Raw genomic sequence first — 16729 nt, forward strand, 5'->3', positions numbered from 1 at the left:
CTCAGGCAGCCTGCGGCGGCGGCGCGGGCCCCGGGGCGGCGGGACGCAGGGCTGTGAGCAACACGGCCCCCCCGAGGATGAGGTGCCACTGGGGAGGGAGGGGTACAGGTCAGGGCTAGGGATGGCCACGGAGTCCTGTGGCCACTGGGGAGAGCAGAGCTGGGGCAGTGGGCCCTTGGCCTCTCTGGGCCTCAGTTTCCCCGCCATTCAGCTGTCAGGCAACCCTGAAGTCAGGAGCTATTGGCAAACTAACTGAGGCCCCACAGGCACCACGCTGAGGGCTGTGGGGCTTGGCACCCGCTACCTGCAGTGGCCTCCGCCGTCCCCGGATCCCCCGCCCTGGCCTCGTGGGGACCAGCCTTCCGTGCTCCCCCTTCCCCCCAGCTCCTCCGGCTGCTCCAGCCTGGCCGCACAGGCCCCGCCCCTCGCCAGCTTCAGACCCTCTTCCTGCGCCCCGCCACCCAGAGGCCTGCTCCCCTAACCGCCCCTTCCCGAAGCGTCCCACCACCCACCTTCTCTTCCCGAATCTCCCCGGTCCACAGCAGCCCCTGCCTCCCACCCCCGTCCCGGCCTCAGCCCTCCTCACTGCACTTCCTCCGAACGGGCCTCTCCTATTCAAGACCAGCACTGCCTCCAGCCTGAGGGCCCGTCCCTGCGTCCCCCGTCTGCGGAGACCCACGGCCTGTGACCGCCGCCGCCAGCAGAGCAGGCAGAGCAGTGCGCACGGCTCCACAGTCCTCGCTCCGCCGCCCAGGCCTGGGGCCCGGCCTAGGTGCCGGGGGGACAGGCCCAGAGGTGACGAGCGAGCCCCACGCACAGGAGGCCTAGAGGATGGGGAACAGGCCAAGGGCGGCGGGGACGGAAGGGCTGAGGGGGACCCAGGATGGGAGGGAACGGGGGCAGGCAGAGCTCCACTCACATATTTGGCGAAAAAGGACTTCTGTTCCTGGGGGTTCTTGGCCTTCTGGGCCTGCTCCATCTCCAGGCGCTCGATGAAGGCAGCTGTCTCAGGACTGGGCGTGGCCAAGAAGGGGACAGGGTGAGGGGCTGGCGTCAGCCCACAAGGACACGGGCAGCAAAGGCAGCAGGACGGCTCAGCCTGACGCTGGGCTGCCCGTGCCCGTGCCCTCCACCAAGCACCCGCACCCTGGGGCACCCGCACCCTCGGGCACTGCACCCTGGGGCACCGCACCCTGGGGCACCGCACCCTGGAGCAGTGCACCCTGGGGCACCCGCACCCTGAAGCATCGGCGCCCTGAAGCACCTGCACCCTGGGGCACCTGCATCCTGAAGCATTGGCACCCTGGGGCACCCACACCCTGGGGCACCCCCACCCTGGAGCACCGCACCCTGGGGCACCCACACCCTGGGGCACCCGCACCCTGGGGCACCCGCGGCACCGCACCCTGCACGCACCCTGCGCGTCCTCACCCTGGGGCAGTGGCCGGAGGCTGCAGCTGCACTGAAGTGTTAAACAGCTCCAGGTCCACATCTTCCACTTCGTGGCCTCTGCAGCCCCCGGGGTGCGTCACCACCGACACGCCCACCACGTTGCCAGCCACATCCACGTGCAGCGTCAGCTGGTCCGAGAGGTGCGACTCTACCAGGGAGCACTAGGAGGGAGGGAGGGGAGGGTCGCCACCAGCGCTTGCCCGCGCCAAGACCCCCGAGCCTCCAGCCCCCGCTCCCGGGGCCCAGAAGGATCTTTCAAAGCCCTTCGCGGTTCCCTCCACCCTCGGGCACAAGCCCAAGCGCAACAACTTCCCCACTAGGCCCTGTGCTGCCCCATCAAAGCGCCCGCCGCCTGGACTGTCCCCCTCCAGCCCAGGAGACCCTTGAGAGCAAGGCCAGGCCTGAGTCTCCCCTGTGCATAAAGGCTGGGGCACAAAGGTGGAAGCCAGGCCGGGCAGGTGGGACGAGTGAGGACAGTCCTCATCACTGACTCACCGCGGGGACAAAGGAGGACACGTAGCTGCCGGCTTCTGGGCCATCAGGGGCCCCAGGGCGCTGAGGGACCCGGACACGGTACAAGCCATTCAAGGCTGCCACATCCTGCAGGGCAGAGGAGGGTGGCAGTGAGAGGGACAGCGCATGGCCCCCGCCAGACCTAGGCTGCCACTGGGCCCGGGGGGCCCTTCTCCAGTCTCGCTCAGCCACCCCCCCAATCCCTGACCCAGGACTCATCCTGGTGGGGTGGCCCTGCTTGGGGGGGCGAGGCCAGGAGCCACTGGGCGCACCTGGGGGAGAAGCCACGTCTAGGGTAGCAGAGCCCAGCCCAGCGATGGAGTGAGTCCCAAGGACACTTCCCAAATCTGGATCGAGCTGCACCTTGGCCCACCCTGTATCTGGACTCCCCAGTCGCAGGAGCAAGAACGTCTCTTGGGAGGCAGCTGTGCCCAAGAGTCACGTGGGTGCCAGACAGGAAGGCTGGCTGGGGTGCACCACCCCCACAGGGAGGGCACGGGCCTGCCCAGAACGAAAGCTGCCTTCCCAGCCTCCCTTGCAACTACATCTGGCCAAAGGGACAGAGTGGAGGCGGATGGCAGCAGCTTTTGTGAGCTTTCCCTAAAAGATGGCTGTTCCCCCCCACCCCCTTCTCTCCCTCTGGCCTGCTGCACCTCCCTGCCCTGTCTCCAGGGAGGACTGAGCCAGGTCTGGAAGGAGCCCAGCCCTCGAGGAGGCCACAGAGCAGGCTACGGCCGAATTAACATTCTTGCGTTAACCTTCAGTTCTTACAGGGATCGCTTTCTCCTCCCAAGCAAATCTCCTCCTGACTGACTGCAGAGCATCTGGGCTGAATCTGGGAAAGGTGACGGGGGGCTAACTACGTTAAACCTGGGGGACAAGGATGGACTGGGCAGAAGGAATGGCCCGGGCAAAGGCCCTGAAGCACGGGTGTCGTGCTCCAAGCCACACGCCCCCCGGGCCCCAGCCGCGCCAGCCCCAGGTCCCCTCCTCACCCGGAGCCGGCCCCGCTCCTCCTCGTTGAGCTGCCGCTGCGACAGGGACAAAGTGCCATCCTGCTGGTTCCAGAGGAGTGAACCCCGCTTCCGAAAGTGGGCACTGTCATCTGTGGGGAGTCGGGGCTTAGCGACCGCCCCACCACTGAACCCTTCAACCCTCGCAGTGACCAGGTTACTTCTCTCTCCTGAGCCCCCCCATTTCCCACCTGGAACATGGGGACCCCCCCCACCATGTCCCGCCCTCCTTTCTCACAGGGCAGCCCACGGCAGACATCTGAACACCACAGCTCCTGAGCCCTGCCTCTGCTTGCCCGGTGACCCAGGGACAGTCACCTGATCTCTCTGAGCCTCAGTTTTCCCAGCTACAAAATACAGGGGCTTCCAACCGTTGGGCCATGTGGGAACCCGTGGTCTGGGCAGATGCCAGGGACCGAGTCAGGAGGTGTGCAGAGGGTCCCAGCTTCGGTGTTACAAACAAGTGTCCCAGAGTTTGGAGCTTGAGACCTCCAGGCCGCACTGACACCCGTGCTCTGGGAATCTGAACGCCTGAATCAATGGAGTTTAAGCTGGGCTGCAGAGCAGGTCCTGGCTCTACCATTCACTTACAAAGGGACCTTGTGCGGTGCCCCTCTGAGCCTCAGTTTCCCCTTCTGGAACGTGGAACTATCCCTAAGACCCACTGCGTTGCATGACTGCTGTGAGCACTTTTGAGTGAATGCACGCGGAACATGTAGCCACGAATGCAGGCCACAGCTGGCTGGTCTGAAGAGTCTGCTCTGAGGTTATAAATGCCACACTGGCCTTTCTGAACCTAGGATCTGTCTTACAGGTGAGGGAGTATTCAAAGGTAGAGTTCTTACTCTCCCGTGCCCTCCCTGCCCCAACCTCCCCCAGAATAATCCAAACACACTCCTAGGGGCAAAGCTGTTAGTAAACGGATGGCGTGTCTCACACTGGGCGGCACCAGACTCATGTTCTTGACTTCACGGGGCAGCAGGTAAGCGCCCAGACAAGGAACATTGCCAGACTCACCGATCTCAAATGAGTGCTCCAGGAGCAGCCCCACGGTGCCACAGCCCTCACCCTCTCGACCTTCTGCCCCCGCCTGCAGGGGAGAGACAGGTGCCCGGGTGAGGACCAGCAGAGCCCTCAGCAAGGCAAGACCCACAGACCCCGGGACAGATGCAGGGTGCGGAGGGAACCTTATTTTCATACTCTTTTCTAAACACTGACCCTTATCCATGATTCCTCCAGGAACCATCCCTTTCATGAAAATTCATGATCTGGAACGTCCCCAGAAAACTAGAGCCTACAAACAAGCGTAACCTTGCTTCGGAGGCAACTGTCTCCAGGTCACTTTCCCACCTAGCATCATAAACATTCGTGAGTTAAAGGATACCTGCGTTTCCATTCCAATCTAATACTCAAGTCGCCCCTTTTCACCTTAACAGACACAACAGCCACCATGCCTCTGAAATTCCGACCCTTATCAAGTACAGACAAGATTCCACGCGCTCCAGGGGTGCCTGGGTGGCTGTGGCACAGTGGATTAAGCCCTGGAGCTTCAGCTCGGGGCATGATCTAGCGGTTTGTGAGTTTCAGCCCCACATCAGGCTGGCGCTGATAACTGGCTTCAGATCTTCTGTCCTCCTCACTCTGCACCTCCCTTGCTCGTTGTCTCTCTCGAAATAAACTTAAAAAAAAAAAAAAGATTCCACGCCATCATTCCTCCATTCCTCTAAGTCCAAATGTGTCCTACCTCTGCGTACCCCACCCTACGCCCTTGTACCTATGCAGCCCTCACACCTTCGCAACCCCGTGTCCAGATTTTAATCCTGGACTCAAGATCCCGCCCTTCTCATGCATATTCAGGAGGCAGAACCTCCTGTTCAATCACTCCAGAGCCCATGTGCCGGTTTTGTTTTAGCCGCCCCTACGTCTAATTCGCCAAGATTCCCCTCGAGCCACACCCCCTCATGCATATTTAAGACTACGGCTCTCTAGCGTTCCGACGTTAGCCTGAAGTTCTCGCCCCAACGGCGCATCCTCGTTTTCACACCACCGAAGGTCCAGGGACCAAGATCCCATCCGAGCCTCGCCCCCTCATGCATGTTCAAGAGCTACAGCCTTCCTAACTACACTCTCACTTTCACCTCTTTCTCTCTCTTGGCCCTGCAATGCCTCGTTCTCATCTTACCCGATGTAAACACCCGAGCCCCAGGATTTCCGTCAGCCCCGCTCCCCGTGCAGAGCCATTGAGCACTCACCCCGCGCAGAGCGGTCCCGGACCGGCAGCCACTGCCCCGCGCCCGACTGGGGGCTGCTGCCGCCATCAGCAAGAGCAGGAGCAGCCGAGTAGCCACAGCGCCGGCCGCCACCATTTTCACCCCTTCCCACCAGGCCGGGGGCGGGAGTGAGCCTGGAGCCTCCGAGCACACCGCCCATGCGCCTGCGCCAGTTTCTTGCGCCGGCGCACTAGCGCCCGCCACGGGCTTCTGACGTCATCGGTGGCCGCCGCAACGCCCAGATCTCTAGGCCACGCCCCCTATAATGACGTCACCAACGGACGTCTCTTTGGTGACGTTGAAGGCGGGTCCGCCGCGTTGTGACGCGATAGAGTCCGCGGCTCCATGAATCCGTTTTCTCCGCAGGCACCTCCCTTTGCTCTTCCCATGGGGCGGGGCGTTGCGATGATGAGGGGGCACGAGACTAAGCCGGCCCGGGGTAGAGCAGGTGGGATGACAGGTGAGACGCAGAGCCGGGCCTGGCAGGGTTGGACCCGGTGAGGGTCCCCGTGAGGGATGGGGCCGGCGATGCGAAGACTGGTAGCTCCGACTCCCCTACCCTCAGAGCGGGGCTTTCCTGGTCCCTACCAGATGCGGGGCCCAGGCCCAGCCTCCTGGACTAGACCTCTGAACTTCACCCCTCTAGAATGCCCCCTGGTTCCAGCCTTTCCCACGGGCCGGCCCGGACGGCTCCAGCGCCACCTCTTGAGCGGCGAGTTCGACCAGCTGCGAGACTTTCCCATCTTTGAGAGCAACTTTGTGCAGGTGTGGAGCCCCCGAGCCCCCTGACACGGAGCCTGGGCTGGAGCCTTGACCTCCCGACTTCAAGGGCTCCTGCTCTGCCTACTTCCGACCAGGCTCCCGTAACGTTTTATCTCCTGGAATTCCGGACCACTCCCACCCCCCGTACCTCTAGACCTTTAGCTTCTTTATGAACCCAGGCTTCTGATTCCCTTGGTTCAGTTTCCCTGACTTCACACTCGATGACTCTTGACCTCTGCCCCAGGACTTGGTGTTTAATACACTTGGTTCCTGATCCTTAACCCCACCAACCCTGCCTTCCATCTGTCCGGCTTCTAACCTCTAACCCCTGGCCCTAGGTGACCCGGTTAGGAGAAATCGCCAACAAGGTCACCATGGGGGTGGCAGCCTCCAGTCCAGCCCTGGAGCTCCCAGACCTGTTGCTGCTGGCCGGCCCCGCCGAGGATAACAGACGCTTGCAGCTCCTTGGGTGACTGTCCCCACCCCAGCCTGGCCCCCTCCCTTCCCCAGCTCTGGGCGTCCTGGGCCCCCTGCGGCACCTGCCGTCACACAGACGACTCCCAGGGCGGGGAGTCCTCTGTGGGCGGCCATACATCCAGGAGAACACGGGCAGGGCCACCCACAGGGGCTGGAAATCAGAGATAGAGGGACATGAGGGGGACAGTCCACAGCCCTACCCTGGCAAGGATCAGAAGAATGACCGTTTATGCCATACCTACCGCATGCCAGGTGCCCCCTAGGCCAGGCACATAATCTCATCTCTGACCTACTCTTATACTCTTAGCCCCATCCTTTGAAAAGAGAAACTGAGGCTCCGAGACCCACAGTGGGTTAGGGGTTGGTTGGGACTGGAATCTCAGGGCTCTTCATCATTACCGACTTCATGATTCTGTTTCTTTTCATGTTTATTTATTTATTTTGAGAGAGAGAGAGAGAACAGCCAGGAGAGGGGCAGAGAGAGAGAGAGAATCCCAAGCAGGCTCTGCACTGTCAGAGATGCAGACACGGGGCTCGATCTAACACATCGTGAGATCATGACCTGAGCCAAAATCAAGACTGTGACACTTAAGCAACTGAGCCCCTCAAGGTCCCCACTGACCTCATGGTGCTTGGGCTTCGGTGCCACACAAAACACCACCATTTGGGTCTTTTTTTTTTTTTCATTGAACAAGTAATGCAACCACACCCCAAAGTACAAAACATACAGAGCACAAAATAACACCTCGCTCCCTTCCTCCGCCCCTCCCTCCAACTCTGGCTGCAAATAACAAAACTTTCCCATATGTGTAGTACCCTTACAAAAACTGTGCTAATGGCTTTCACTTTTTTTTTTAACAATTTTTCTTTACATTTATTTTTTTTGAGAGACAGAGTGGGAGTGGGAAAGGGGGAGAGAAAGAGGGAGACACAGAATCGGAAGCAGGCTCCAGGCTCTGAGTTGTCAGCACAGAGCCCGACGCAGGGCTCGAACCCACGAACCATGAGGTCATGACATGAGCCGAAGTCAGATGCTTAATTGACTGAGCCACCCAGATCCCCCTGGCTTTCACTTTTTTGACCACAGTTAATGGAAAAAAAGAAAGGGGGGGGAGAGGGAAGGAAGAGAGAGAGGAAGGACTCACAGTCACACACACACGCACACACAGGGGTCCACATTGTCTGCAATTCTGATATCTAAAAAAAAAAATTTGCAGCCACTTGGTGGCAGAATCGGATTCTGACCTACACCACACTGAGGCTCCCTACAGCCTTTCTTTACCCCCCTGCCCGGAGAAGTTGAGAACACTTCACAGAGCAGTATGCTGACGCCTTACGGTTCACTGGGGCACATTCTCGCTCCTTCTCAGTGCTGACTGCCTCCCACCAGTTGACCTCACCGCTCGCCAAGGCGTGACCTGCAGTGGGAGGAGCACTGAGGACGGTGCCGAGAGGTGCTTGGACCCCCATAATCTCCTTCAACATCCCCCAAAGTAAACATACCATCAAGCTAAAAACCACTGAACTTGCTCTGAGAATGAAGTATCAAGCCTCAGTCAGCCCCTATAATTCCTCACTTCTGACCTGTCGTGGGCCAGTCCTGACAATTATATGGTGCGTGTTCACCCGTCCTTCATTTTCTTTATTTTTAAATTTTTTGTTTATTTTTGAGAGACAGAGTGCAAATGGGGGAGGGGCAGGGAGAGAGGGAGACACAGAATCCGAAGCAGGCTCCAGGCTCCGAGCTGTCAGCACAGAGCCTGACGCGGGGCTCTAATTCACGAACCATGAGATCATGACCTGAGCCGGAGTCGGATGCTTAACCGAGGGAACCCCCCAGGCGCCCCCACCTTCCTTTAAAAACAGCCACAGGCACATGCTACATGCCACTTTTGCAGGCTGCGCCCTCCCCCATCAGCCCCACATCAATATTCATTATTTCATGTCAGCGGAAGCACAACCTGCAAGCCCTTTTCTGGACACACACGGGTGAATACTCTGCCCCCTTACACACCGCTTGCATCTGGTGCTGTTACCGTGTGGCAGGGAACGTCCTCGACGATTGCCTGCCTTCCTGCCTGGGTTCAAATACTGGCTCGCCTCTTCATCACTGGCTTTGGCCAAGTGCCCTACCTGTCTGTGCCTCAGCTTCCCCATCTGGAACACGGGGATAAGGAGAGCCCACCTTGCAGGGCTGTCAGAGGGTATGCTGAGTACAGGACTGTGAGGTGCTTGGGACAGCACCTGGCCCAGGGGGAGCGTTTTGTGAATGTAAACTGTTATCCGGCCACTTGGGGAAGGTCACACAGATGGAGCCGCCACTGATGGATGCTGATGCTGTGGCTGATGTCTGGTGATTACAGCCAGTGTGCTCGGCAGAGGGCATCCAGGCACACGGGTGTGAGGGTGTCTGTCAGATCAGTTCCTAGAGGTAGTATTGCTGGGGNTGTGGTGCTTAAGAACACGGAGAGGACTTGGGTTCAAATCCCCACTGTATGACCTGGGCCAAATTATCCACCTTCTCAACAAACATCTATTGAGCACCTACCACAGATNTCTTTGCCTTTCAAGCCCGCCTCCTACCAGGACCGGAGACATAATTGGTGGAGCTTGGTCTGTGCAGACATATCAGAGGGGTAGGGATAGGGATGTCTGCAAGGGTGGACATGGCCGCACAGAAGCCTCAGGTTGTAAATAGAACTTCTCCCTGAGAAGGTGCTTCTTGAGAAAGACATGAGAGAGATTAAGGGACCAAGCCACCCGGTGGCTGGGGGGGAAGATTCCAGGCTGTGGGCCTGAGGTAGGAGCAAGGCTGGTTTATGGAAAAGTGATGAAGCCACTGTTGCTGGGGCTGAGTGAGTGAGGGGAGTGAGCAGAGAGGGAACAGAGGCGGCAGGGCAGATCTTGCAGGACCTAGCGGTCAAGGTGAGGACTTGGCTTTTTCCGCGAAGCCACGCGAGGGACGTGACACTCAGGTGCTAATCGGCGCCCTCTGGCGGCCGCGTGGGAACAGAGCGGCTGAGCCCGCAGCCCAGGCGGGAGATCGGTGGCGGCGGACCCGCTGGTGGCGGAAGGACTTAGAAGGGGTCGGATTAGGGATACATTTGAACGGTGGAGCCGTCAGGATTTGGTGGCAGGATTGGATGAGAGAGAGAAAGTTGGGCGAGGGGGCAACTCCATGATTTCTGACCGAGCAAGTAGGAGGATGTAGTTAAGGTGGGGAAGACGAAGAGGAGCAGTTTGGGGTTGGGGAGAAGGTCAGGAATTTGGTTGTTGGACCTGTTATGTGTCGATGGCCTTCTGAGATTCAACGGGAAGTTTCAAGAAAGCAGCTATGTATTAGAAGGACCAGCGGGAGACGCGAAGGTGCTTTGGGATGGATAAAAGTCAAGAGGCAGTGAAAAAGGCCTCTTTCTGGAGAGAGAGGGGCATTGAGGTGGGTGGCCCGTACCCTGTAGGTGCCCAGGCCCGCAAGGCTGTCGAGCCACGGAGGGTCAGAACCTGAGGTCGCTCCTTCCGCCCTCCCAGGCTGTTCCCCTTGCAGTTCGTCCAACTCTTTGTCCACGACGAAAGCCGCTGGCAACTCAAGGTCAAGTTCCGCACAGGCCGCGCCTTCTACCTGCAGCTGCGGGCCCCGCCCGAGACCCGAGACCGCGAGTTCGGCCAGTGGGTGCGGCTGCTCTACCGCCTGCGCTTCCATTCGGCCCAGGGAGCCGTGCCCTTCACGCAGGAGTACCCGACGCCGGAGGACGGAGAGGAAGACCACGAGGAGGATGGGCTGATAGAGCAGGAGGAGGTGCGTGCGGGGCAGGGCGGGGGCTGGACTCCTGGGTCCCCCGGAGGAGGCAGCTGGGAATCTGGACTAGTCTGAGAGGCCCGGGCTGGGGACCGAGGTTCCCGAGGGTGAGGCCTGGATGCCTGTGGTGAGAGTTGCAGGAAGGCCTGGCCTCCTGAGTCCTGAAAGGGTAAGAAATCTGTGCGCAGAGAGCAGGGGATCTCAAGGCAGGGCAGGGCCCTGGGCCCGCGAGCCACGTAGCTCCTAATTGGGCGCCCCCAGCCCCCAGGCCGTCTCCCCTTGACCTGCTGCGCGGATTATGGGGACGGGACACCTGGGCCCTGAAGGCTGGGGCGGGCCAGACTGGTTGCCCAATTCCATATAAGGCCAGGGGGAGGGGAAGGGCCCCGTCCTTGAAGGTGGGGACATTGAACCCTGTGGGGCCTCTTCCTCTGGAGACACCCCACTCCCCCCACCTTCCAGGTAAGTACAGAGTCCCCCGCCACACCCCCAACACTGCCGATCAAGGCCTCTGAGACACTCTCTCTCTCATACCCAGCTCCAAGCCATGGAAGGCAGACTTGACCCACAGACCTCTGAACTCTGGGGACTCTGAGTCCCTCCACTATGCTTTGAGGTCACCGTAGGACCAGAGATCAAAGAAACCTACCTCGGGGCCAGAAAGATGCATTATTAAAGTTAATAAAGATCGGCCACTTAAGAACCAACAACCAAGTCATGAGCAGTGTTGCCACCGTCACCAATCCAACATGGCTGCCTCGCCAAAGTCGCTTTTCCAGTATGGCTGCCTCAGCCTGGTGCTCGGCTTGCATGCATGGCTCCTGGGGCCAGCACGAGACTAGTGCCCACCATTCCATCATGGCCACCTCTCCAGGGCAGCCTGCGCCCCCACACCCCCAGCAGATAGTCTGAGAGGGCTGCCTCCACGGGGTCCCGTGACTTGTAATTACAACATGGTAGCACCCTAAAGTATGGCAAGATGCCATCCAAGATGGCAGCCACATTGAGGCCATTCCAACCTGGTGTCCCCATCACCCACCCCCAGGTGGCTCAGAGTCAAGGACAGACACGTGCAGGTTGTAGACAAGACTATTATTTTCTCAGTGGTAATTCTGGGAAGGGAAATGGTGTTCCGGGAGGTCCAGGTGAGCCCCAGCAGCCAATAACCCTGGCAGGTGGAAGAGACCATCTCACTGTGGCACTGTGGGAAAATGAGAAGAGTGGGTGAGGGCTGGGCTTCCCGAAGGCGCGCACCCACCCCCGGGCCCCCTTGCCTGCTGGACTGGCTTGGCCACCAGGGGGAGTGCGTTTAGCCTTCACGCCCAGCTCTGGGGCCAGCATCTGCACTGGGCGAACCCGGGGCCTGAAGCCTGGGATTACTAATTACTATAGCTGTGAACCCCCAGCTGGAATGTGCTAAGCAGCTGCAGGTGACAAGCTGTCACGGAAATCCTAAAGCAGGGATATTGCTGAGCCGACTCAATAATTAATAAAGAGGCCAGCAAAACATCAGAAACTGGGTCAGTCTGGAGGAGCAATGCTTCAGAATGACAGCCAGCAAGGTCCTTCGGGCTGGTCTCGCTGGGCCCTTGTTAAGGGTCTGCAGCCACTCCTGTCTGCTGGGCTGTCACCAGGGCCAGAGTCACAGCTGGGGAGGGACCCTGAGAACCTGTATTAACAGCAGCCGCATCTGAGGGACTTGGGTAGCTTGCCTGGCAGATGTTTCATGGGCTGGAGCCCAAAGGAGAAGAGGCAAGGAAGAGCATTGTAGGTAGAGGGAACGGCATGTGCAAACTCCCAGGAACTAGAGAAAGCATGGCCAGTTTGTCTAACTGCCAACAGCTTGGTGTGGCCAGAACAGTACTGAGCACAGTACCCTGTGCTCCCTTCTGTCCAGCACTTTTGCCCTGCATCGTCCTTGTTGGGGTCCGAATCCGGCTCCCCAATCACAGCCCTCGGGCCCAGGGCTGACTCCGCTCTGGTCTCAGCACAGCCCAGCGCGGGGCGTGTGACAGCGCGAATGAGGGCCCGCCGGGCAGGGTGCTCACCGCGGACCTCCAGCTTGCACTCGGCCAGGTCCTCCCCCAGCTCGTTGACAGCCCTGCAGGAGTAAGTCCCCGCGTCGAAGGGGGACGGGCGGCGGATGTTCAGCGTCAGGACCCCCTGGTGGTTGGTCATCAGGAATTTGGGATCTTCGCCGATTTCCATCTTATTCTTCATCCAGACCACCTTCGGCTGTGGAGGGGAGCAGGGGGAGGGGCCGGCTTAGGGAGGGTCCCTGGGTGATGGCAGTGGGTTTCGGCAGGCAGATCTGGATTCTCATCTTGGCTGTGCCACCTCCTAATTCTGACTGGATGACCTTGAACTAGTCATTTCTCCTCTGTGACCCTCAGTCTCCTCTTCTGCGGGAGGCAGAGCTCCCCACGGGACCCTACACGATTTGGCCCCATTACTCTTCTGCCCTCACCTCCATCCTGTCCCTCCCCCTGCTCCATTCACTCTGGCCTCCTGGCTGTTCCCTAAACAGACCAGACAGGCCACCTCAGGACCTTGGCACTGGCTGTTCCCTCTTCCAGTACCGCTCTTCCCTCCTCTTCCACCCAATCAGCGCCTGCTAACCTCTCAGGTCTCAGCTCCCACGTCACTTCCAGCCCCGAGGCTGCAGCAGGAAGGCCTGCGTTCCACTCCTGCACTTCTCTCCCACGCCTGCCACCCTTTATAGTCGTTTGCATGACTTTGGATTTGTGTCGGTCTCCCCCCAACACCCAGGAGCTTCTTGTCCAATCTCCCCAGCACGCAGCCTCTGAAAATGTGTGTTGAAAGAATAAACAGACTGAATGGGTGAATGGTGTAAATAAGCAAATGGAGTGAATAAAGGAACCGAGTAAATGAATGGACTGAGTGAATGAATGAGCAGAATGAATGAATGAGTGGACTTAGCGAATAAAGTGGGGAGATGGAGAAGGTGAACTAATGAATCCATCATATGCCTACGGGGGCTGAAGCTAAAAACATGGAGCGAGACCACAAGCTGGCAGACTTCATCTGTAAAGGGCCAGGCAGTCAAGATGTGGGGCTCCGAGGGACCGTGGTCTCCGCGGCCACAGACAGTACTGAAACGAGGGCACGGCCACGTTCCAATGACACTGTATTTAGAGAAACGTGGCGAGCGGAGCTGGCCCTCACGCCATCGTTTGCCAGCGCCGGTCTAGGTGAATCCCTAGAGCTTAAGGTTGTGAGTGTCCACACTCCAACAGCGGTTCAGAAACTGGACAGGGCAGGAAGATGGCAAGGAGCCCCGGGGTTCAGACCTCCCCCCAACTCCCACCAGAGTTTTCTGTTTCCAAGGGAAGCTAGAGGGTAATGATATGAGACGTGGGCTCTGATCAAAGGGGAGAGAGACAGGAAGTGGGTTAAAAGGGAGTATATCCCCACATGCACCCCAATGTTTATAGCTATCAACAACAGCCAAATTATTGGGAGAGCCCAAATGTCCACTGACAAATGGATAAAGATGTGGTATATATACAGTGGAATATTACTCAGCGATCAAAAAGAATGAAATCTTGCCATTTGCAACAACGTGGATGGAACTAGAATGTAATGCTAAGTGAAATAAGACAAATTATTTTGAGAAAGACAAACACTATGTGATTTCACTCATATGTGGGATTTCAGAAACAAAACAGATGAACATAGGGGAAGGGCAGGAAAATAAGATAAAAATGGGGGAGGGGGCAAACCATAAGAGGCTCAAATACAGAGAACAAACTGAGGGTTGCCGGAAGCGAGGTGGGGCGGATGGGCTAGATGGGTGACGGGTACTAAGGAGGGCACCTGTTGGGATGAGCACTGGGTGTTGTATGTAAGTGATGAATCACTAAGTTCTGAAATCATTATTACACTCTATGTTAACTAACTTGGATTTAAATAAAATTTAAAAATAAAACAGGGCCCCTGGGTGGCTCCGTCAGTTCAGCGTTCGACACCTCATTTCAGATCAGGCTGTGATCTCTCAGTTTGTGAGTTCGAGTTCCGCGCTGATGGTGCGGAGGCTGCTTGGGGTTCTCTCCCTCTCCCTTGCTCTCTCCAAAAATAAATTTAAAATGTTAAAGAATAAAATAAAAAAGAAATAAACTAAAAACAGCATAAAAAAAAAAGTAAGCATATCCCATGAACAGAGGAGAGAGAAAGGAGCTGCCGTGGCTACACCTGGGTGAAAATGTCCCTCTAGGGTCTCACACACACGCGCACGTGCACACACACACAAGCACACGCACCTTGGGGTGGCCTCTGACCGCACAGTTGAGAGCCGCAGAGTAACCAGCCACGACCACGCGGTCTGGAAGAGGCGTCAGGAACTTGGGAGGTGTGCGGAAGTCATGCTCCTTGTACTCAAATGGTTTGAAGGTGATACCTGGGGGGTGGGAGGGGAACCTGTGAGGCAACCGATCTAGACTGTCACCCGGTGCCACCAGCTTTGGGTCTGGCAGTGGGGAGGAGGAGTCAGGGTAGAAGCCCAGCCGAGAGAGGAGACGAGGACCCCACGGCAGGAGGTGGCAGTACCCGTCTTGAGGATCCGGGCCGTATTCTTGGAGACGCCAGGCGAGTCGCTGAGCCCACAGATGTTCTCGCTGAAAACGCGGAAGTAGTATTCGTTGCCCACAATGAGGTCAGACACGGTGCAGGAAGTGTGCCTGCTGTGTTCGTAGACGGTGAACCACTCCTAAGGGGGGCAGGGAAGGACCGGGAGTCGGACCCAGGGACCCAGGGACACAAGAAGGGCCGGGTGGGGGGGGGAGCAGTGAGGAAAGCGCATTTAAGGGTGTGTCCCGCTCAGATAACAGGCCATTCCCAGGAGGGTTGTTCACAAGGGCCCAAGGGTCCATCAGCGGATGAATGCGGAAGCAAAATGTGGTAGATGCGAACCATGGACTGTTACTCAGCCACAAAAAGGAGCGGAGCACGGATACACACGCTACGACTGTGTGTGAACCTGGAAAACGTTATGCCGCATCAAAGAAGCCATACACAAAAGGCCACATGTTAAATGATCGCATCTATAGGAAACGTCCAGGATGGGCAGATCCGTTAAAACAAGAAGTGGATTAGTGGCTTCCTGGGGCTAGGTGACATGGTTTGGGGCTGTGTGCTTAATGGGGGCTAGGTTTCCCCGGGGAACTATCTGGGAACTCGACGTGATGGTTACTCCACACTGGGAATGTACTCAACGCTTTAAAACGGGTAATGCTGGGGCACCTGTGTGACTCAGTCGATTAAGCCTTGGACTTCCGCTTAAGTCATAATCTCAGGGCTCGTGGGTTCGAGCCCTGGGTCCAGCTCTATGGAAACAGCTCAGAGCCTGGAGTCTGCTTCGGATTCTGTGTCTCCCTCTCTTTCTGCCCCTCCACTGCTCATGCTTTTTCTTTTTTAAATTAAATTTTTTTTTATTATTTATTATTGAGACAGAGAGAAACAGAACACGAGTGGGGGAGGGTCAGAGAGGGAGGGAGACACAGAATCCGAAGCAGGCTCCAGGCTCAGAGCTGTCAGCACAGAGCCCGATGTGAGGCTCGAACTCACGAACCATGAGATCATCACCTGAGCCAAAGTCAGACGCTTAACCGACTGAGCCACCCAGGAGCCCCTGCTGGGGAGGGGAGGGGAGGGGAGGGACACCCATCCTGGTATTTCAGCCAAAAGGCTTCCCCTGGAGCCGTGGGCCATTCTCACAATCTCTCTGAGCTTCGGTTTCCCCTAGCTGTGAACTGGAACAACAGCATCCACTCTGACAATCTCGCCAGCCCCCTCCCTGACTCGCCCACCGCACCCCGGGGCCCCTCTGGTCTCTCACCATGGTCTTCTTGTCGGCTTTCTGGACGAAATACCCCGTGATCTCACTGTTCCCGTTATCTCTGGGCGGCTGCCACTCCACCAGTGCGTTAGTGCCCCACACCTCCTTCACCATCACGTTCTCCGCTGGCCCGGCCTTTTCTGGAAGGTGGGGGTTGAATGTCAAATGGCAGCTCAGGCGCCTTTCCCCTCGCCTCTTCTCCCCTTCTCCCCCCACCTCTGCTGCCTCACCATCCGGTTGCTGGTATCTGCAGGCCTTTCCTCACTCCCACGGACCACCTTTTTGCCCCCTCCCTGCCTCTCACCGGCTTCCGGGCCCGCAGCGCCTCCCCCTGCTCTGGCTGGCCGCTCACCCACGACCCGGATGCAGATGGTGGCCGTGTCCTTCATGTTCTCGATCTGGACACTCAGCTCGTACTCCCCGGAGTCCGAGCGCTCCGCCTGGCGCACGAAGAACACCGTGTCGAAGTCGCTGGTGCGCACGTGCACGCGGGAGGTGTCCAAGGGGGCCCCGCCCTTGGTCCACACCACCTGCGGCCTCGGCTTTCCCTGGGCGCGGGGCGGGGCAGAGAGTCAGCCTGGGTCTGGCCCTG

At 58.2% G+C, this 16729-nt stretch overlaps 3 protein-coding genes across 4 annotated transcripts in view; 1 reads left to right on the forward strand and 2 right to left on the reverse strand.

The window, feature by feature from the left end:
• Position 1: 1 nt before the first annotated feature.
• Positions 2-5439, reverse strand: EMC10 (ER membrane protein complex subunit 10). Its single transcript, XM_077747397.1, has 7 exons — positions 5231-5439; positions 3996-4068; positions 2961-3070; positions 1948-2052; positions 1432-1613; positions 920-1013; positions 2-88 (listed from the first exon to the last, which is right to left on the reverse strand). Exons 1-7 carry the CDS (start codon positions 5342-5344, stop codon positions 2-4), a joined length of 765 nt encoding a protein of 254 aa, XP_077603523.1. The 5' UTR covers positions 5345-5439.
• Positions 5440-5541: 102 nt separating this feature from the next.
• On the forward strand, positions 5542-10993 carry GARIN5A (golgi associated RAB2 interactor 5A). The gene is made up of 5 exons (XM_077747300.1): positions 5542-5708; positions 5895-6013; positions 6349-6479; positions 10016-10283; positions 10822-10993. The coding sequence occupies exons 1-5, from the start codon at positions 5594-5596 to the stop codon at positions 10876-10878; spliced, it is 690 nt and encodes a 229-aa protein (XP_077603426.1). The 5' UTR covers positions 5542-5593; the 3' UTR covers positions 10879-10993.
• Positions 10994-11360: 367 nt separating this feature from the next.
• Positions 11361-16729, reverse strand: part of MYBPC2 (myosin binding protein C2) — a 24893-nt gene continuing 19524 nt past the window's right edge. Inside the window, exons 23-28 of one of the 2 annotated variants that reach the window (XM_077747348.1) lie at positions 16490-16685; positions 16138-16277; positions 14850-15009; positions 14564-14700; positions 12332-12518; positions 11361-11484 (exon numbers count right to left, since the gene is read on the reverse strand). In XM_077747348.1, coding sequence (XP_077603474.1) covers positions 11474-11484; positions 12332-12518; positions 14564-14700; positions 14850-15009; positions 16138-16277; positions 16490-16685 — 831 coding nt within the window. In that variant the 3' untranslated portion in view covers positions 11361-11473. Of the gene's footprint in view, positions 11485-12331; positions 12519-12902; positions 13087-14563; positions 14701-14849; positions 15010-16137; positions 16278-16489; positions 16686-16729 lie in introns of those variants that run through there. The other variant, XR_013330932.1, reaches the window with a different exon arrangement.

Source organism: Crocuta crocuta, unplaced genomic scaffold (assembly GCF_008692635.1).
Source record: "Crocuta crocuta isolate KB4526 unplaced genomic scaffold, BGI_CrCroc_1.0 scaffold334, whole genome shotgun sequence".
Taxonomy (NCBI): Eukaryota; Metazoa; Chordata; class Mammalia; order Carnivora; family Hyaenidae; genus Crocuta; species Crocuta crocuta.